Below are 5,566 nucleotides of genomic sequence, written 5' to 3'. Positions count from 1 at the left end.
AATCGGAACAAAAAGTTTGATATTAAATAGTAAAATATTTTAAAATTAGAAATACTATTATTATTCATACACAATAAGTTAAACAAAACATGATTTATAATAATAATAATAATAATAATAATAATAATAATAATAATAATAATAATAATAATAATAATAATAATAATAATAATAATAATAATAATAATAATAATAATAATAATAATAATAATAATAATAATAATAATAATAATATTATTATTATTATTATTATTATTATTATTATTATTATTATTATTATTATTATTATTATTATTATTATTATTATTATTATTTATTATTATTATTATTATTATTATTATTATTATTATTATTATTATTATTATTATTATTATTATTATTATTATTATTATTATTATTATTATTATTATTATTATTATTATTATTATTATTATTATTATTATTATTATTATTATTATTATTATTATTATTATTATTATTATTATTATTATTATTATTATTATTATTATTATTATTATTATTATTATTATTATTATTATTATTATTATTATTATTATTATTATTATTATTATTATTATTATTATTATTATTATTATTATTATTATTATAAAATTAATTTGTTTGTAAAAAGCTGGTATTGCATTTTCCTGGAGCAGCAACCACACATCTTCCCGACTCTCTTCTTCCTTACCGATCAATGGCGAAGGCGCCCTCCGGCTTCGCCGCCCCTTTCTCCTCTATCCGCCACCTAACTAACTTTCCTTTCTCTCTCACCTCATCTCAAACCACCCATTTCTCCACTCTCCGTTCCACCGCCGCCGCCGCCTCATTATTACCGGAATCCTCCACCAACCCCCACCCCACTCTCGAACTCATCGGCGGAGCCGCCGAAACATTCCTCCCCGCATTACACACCATTCACCTCCCCTACCTTCCTTACCCACTCATCGCTTGGAATCGCCACGTGGAGACTATCTTCGCCTCATTTTTCCGGTCGCTCCCCGTCGTCAGGTTCCGGCGCGAGTGTCTCCGCACAAGCGACGGCGGCTCCGTCGCCCTTGACTGGGTCTCCGGCGACGATCGTCACTTGCCTTCAGATTCTCCGGTCCTCATTTTGCTGGTAGGTTTTCAATTAATCAATACTTGTACTCACATACATACATACAGCCGCATATATTATATTGATATGATACTTTTGTGTAATTACTGGTTTAATAATGATTCATCAATTTAATTTGAAATTGAATCTGAATTTGAATTTGAATTACATTCCGTGTCAATTTAGTCATAATCTAGAATACTTAATTTGGAGTATGATGAGTTTGAACATCGAACATTGTCGATTGCAGCCAGGTCTCACCGGTGGTAGCGGCGATACTTACGTAAGGCATATGCTGCTGCGAGCTCGGAGTAAACAATGGCGAGTCGTGGTGTTCAATAGCAGAGGTTGTGGTGACAGCCCCGTCACTACAGCTCAGGTACTTTCAATATTTTCTCCCATATTAGGTGCATTATACAATGAATGGATGATTAAATGCATCAAACTTGTCATATTAAGGGGATAAAATTTTGTGAAGTGTTGCCCTTACCTTATGATCGGGAGCTTTCATGTATGTTTATCGCCTGCTATTTATTTCATTACAGCTAATTTCTGCAGTTCTATTCAGCTTCGTTTTTGGGAGATATTTCTGAGGTAGTGGAGCATGTTGGCAAACGCTACCCAAGATCAAATTTATATGCTGCGGGGTGGTCTCTTGGAGCTAATATTCTTGTTCGGTATGTGGGTCAGGTAATAGATTTTTATTTTTTTTCTTGAACTTATAATTTTCCGTGCCTTTTGAAGTCAGTTTTCCATGTCTTGTGTGCTTAATCAATCAGCCTAGCTCATAACACACAATTTGTTAACTGCATTTCGTAATTTCTGGCAGGTTTTTAGTATTCACAAAATTCTTAAATTTGTTGGGAAGTTATTCATCAATAAGAAACAGCTTTTCAATTGTTATTGTTGTGTGTGTAGGAGAAAATAAAAATGGATACGTTCGAACAACTAGACCGAACTTCTGTCGTGTGGAACTTGGGTATTTTTATGGTTTTTACTTGGTCATTATGTTTTGTTAAGAGTATTATTTCCCACTGCAGTTGAGTTCCTTATGCTTCTTTAATAATAATTATTTTTGCAAAACGATCCATTATCCAGTTTTTAATTTGTTGATTTGAAGTGCTATGCATGAAAGAGTGAAATAACATGACATCGAGAGAAACTAGTTCATTTCTATTACTCTCTAGTTACAATTTTCAATTTTCAAACATCTTTCACTTGAGAGATGATGAAATCATTAGCGTTGTAAAAGCAGTGACTGCAAAGTTCGTGCCACAGAAGTTTATCAACCAGTAATGGGGTTCTTACATTAGTGAGCTTTATGCATTAGATACTTGTTGGCATTTTATTTTTCTAAGGGACTTTTGAGGAAATAAAAATTTCACTATCGAAATGCAAAAGAATTAGCAACGGTGTTCCTATGGATCTTTGCACAGTCAAATCAACTGAACGGGCAGTGGGGCCAGTAGTTGACTTTTTCCCACTAAAATTACCTATTAAGCCCTTGTATTTGATTAACTGTCTGAGTCTAACTATCATTCCTTTGGTATGGAACACTTTGCTTTTTTGTTTATAATATAGTGGAAACAAGCAGCTCCTCCTCGATATTAATGTTTGCATGTACTTTAATTTTCCGATTTCTCGAAGTTTTACTCTTTCCTCGACAGACAGTCTAATAATTTGGCGAGATTTCCTTACATAATGGCCAAGTCAACATGTATCAAACAAACAAATATAGCAAATTTGGCAGCATTGTAGTTTGACTTTTCTGTACATGTCTACTAAGAGAATATTATCTATTGCGCCGCCATCTTATTTATTTTCTTTCGTCGCAGGAATCGTTCTCGTGCCCTCTTGCCGGTGCCATATCCTTGTGCAATCCTTTTAATTTGATAATTGCCGATGAAGACTTTCGTAAAGGCTTTAACATCATTTACGACAAAGCTCTATCAAATTCTCTGTGCAAAATTTTCAAGAGGTTCCCTAATCTCGTGCATTATTATTTCCTCGACTATGTTTTCTATTACAATTATTTTTCTCGTTGACGTTCGTAAACTAAATCACAATTATGCAGGCACGCTCTTCTGTTTGAGGATATTGGTGGTGAATATAATATCCCGTTGGCTGCTAATGCTAAATCTGTTAGAGAATTTGATGATGGACTAACACGAGGTTTGTACACTTAGTGTTTATAGATGCGTAAAAAACTCCGGCGGTATGTAAATCTGACCACTAATTGGTTTTCTATTGATAATTTCAGTTTCGTTTGGATTTAAATCTGTAAATGATTACTACTCAAACTCGAGCAGCTCGGATTCCATAAAGAACGTTTCCATACCTCTGCTTTGCATCCAGGCAAGTCCGTTTTTTCAAATTCTGTGTTACTATTTGTTGCCGAATTCACTATTTACGAACTATATTTAAATTAATAGTAATTCGGAAATTCTATATAAGCTGTGGAAACTGAATTAATTGCTTCTGTCAATAATTACCGGATAATTTTTCAGTTTTCGGTTTGGTATCTATTTATCAGATTTCTCTAGAAGCAACATAAGGAATATTAAAATCTTATGTGTATCTTTTCGATCATCCCTTTCGACAAGTACAAAGATAAAAGAAGTATATAAGTAAATAATAAACATAAAACATATTAGAAGCTAGATAAAGAGTATATGAAACAATTGGTGTTTGGTTCGATTCGACAAAAATCGAAACGGAAAACCAGAAACCAAAAACCAATAAAATAATCATTGTATTTGAAAGTGTAAAATGTGAACCCTATATGAATTGAATTGAATTATGTATCTATTTCCAGGCAGAGAACGATCCGATTGCTCCATCTCGGGGAATACCTCGTGAAGACATACAGGTTTTACGAGCGTTTTTTTTCATGTGTTGCTTCGTTATGCTATTTCAAGGGATAATCATACTCATTTTTTTTTTCTATTTTATGATTTTTTTTTTTTTGTTTATGTCAGAAAAACCCGAACTGTATGTTGATAGTAACACCGAAAGGTGGGCATTTGGGTTGGGTGGCGGGTCGTGAAGCTCCGTTTGGAGCTCCGTGGACCGACCCGATTGTTATGGATTTCTTGGAATACTTGGAGAAGCCTTCTTCTTCAACTGATCTTCTATCTTCTTCCAACGATGCAAATGATCTTCACCAACTCGAGGTATAGGCATCCGTTATTAAATGATTGTACTCGAAATATATATTGTTAATTATTATTATTATTATTTATGGAATCGACATCATTAATCATTTCACGATATCTTGTTGGGTGCATGGAAAAACATAAATTCGTATCGGTGATCAGAAAGTTAGGAAATTATCAAGAATTCAGTCTTTGTCTGCCCAATTCGATTTATTGTCGGTGGCTCTCAACGCGGGTAAAATTGAACATCACATGAAAACTTTTATTTTCTGTCGTGCGATTTCCTCGGATATATCTATCATACATTTTTTTTAGAGATATATATATTTTTTTTATTGAAATATGAAAAAAATAAAAAATGAAAGCAAATTGCACAGCTCGAAAGAAAGGCAAGTGTATTCTGTTTTAGTGCAAGATCGAAATCAACTTCGAAGGGGCTTAATCCAATAGAACCACGAATAGCTAAAAACACTTTTTCGACCAACAAAAAAACTTAGTCGACTAACCAAAAAAATATAATCGACTAATAAAAAGATTCAGTTGATTAGCTAAAAACTGATTCAGTTGACAAAAAAAATTAGTTGAACACCGAAAAAATTTAGTCGATTTGGATTTAGTGGATTCGGGTTTGGTCGACATGAATTTAGGCTTGTTTCTGAAAGTAACGTTTACTATGATGGAGCGGGGTAAATTTAGTTCAAATGAAAATGTGGATGTTCTAAAAAAATTTGGGGGTATTTTGGGTATCAAAGAAATAAAATCGGTTATCTCAAATGAAAAAAATAAAAAATTGTCCTTATCTCTAATAAAATTTGATTTAAGGAAATGGGGATGACTAAAACAAATTCCAATTTTTTCTGACTCCAAATACCAAAAAAAAAAAATTGAATAATAAATAGGTAATGACATAAATACCCTTAATGAAAATAAATATCATATAAATATTAAAAATTTCATTTTTCTTCCTTTAATACCAACAAACACACAAAACTCCTCAAACCCATCTTCTTATTCACAAATCCCTCAATCTTTTCCTTCTTCCTCACAACAAACCCTTCTAAAAAATCTCAAAACTAAAGAAATTAAAACCTCACACAACTTGTAAAATAGAGTTTGACAACAAAATGATAGTTTACGACTAAGGAGAACACATTAAGGTAAGTATCGATGTCTTTTTTGAGCTTCGAAGTCGATTTTGAATTTTTTTTTTTTTTTTGAAACCCGCCGGCAATTTTCGACACATACAAGTCGATTTTTTGGTCAATTTTCGACACTAACGTGTCGAAAAATATATTTAGAAAAAAAAAACAAA

At 32.2% G+C, this 5,566-nt stretch overlaps 1 protein-coding gene across 2 annotated transcripts; it reads left to right on the top strand.

Moving 5' to 3' along the window:
• The first annotated feature begins 614 nt into the window (after positions 1–614).
• On the top strand, positions 615–4,623 carry LOC105962335 (esterase/lipase/thioesterase family protein). Of its 2 annotated transcripts, XM_088818659.1 has the most exons (9): positions 615–1,120; positions 1,350–1,478; positions 1,658–1,789; positions 2,935–3,077; positions 3,174–3,271; positions 3,360–3,458; positions 3,919–3,968; positions 4,078–4,272; positions 4,417–4,623. In XM_088818659.1, the coding sequence occupies exons 1-9, from the start codon at positions 698–700 to the stop codon at positions 4,567–4,569; spliced, it is 1,422 nt and encodes a 473-aa protein (XP_088674785.1). In that variant the 5' UTR covers positions 615–697; the 3' UTR covers positions 4,570–4,623. The 2 variants fall into 2 exon arrangements, with proteins under 2 accessions (XP_088674785.1, XP_088674786.1); XM_088818660.1 differs by lacking the exon at positions 4,417–4,623 and having other exon boundaries at positions 4,078–4,371.
• The last annotated feature ends 943 nt before the right edge of the window (positions 4,624–5,566 follow it).

This window comes from Erythranthe guttata, chromosome 5, assembly GCF_056151865.1.
Source record: "Erythranthe guttata isolate IM_541 chromosome 5, IM_541, whole genome shotgun sequence".
Lineage (NCBI taxonomy): Eukaryota > Viridiplantae > Streptophyta > Magnoliopsida > Lamiales > Phrymaceae > Erythranthe > Erythranthe guttata.
Note: the sequence above shows the minus strand (reverse complement) of the source record. Positions and strands in the feature narration are given on the sequence as shown.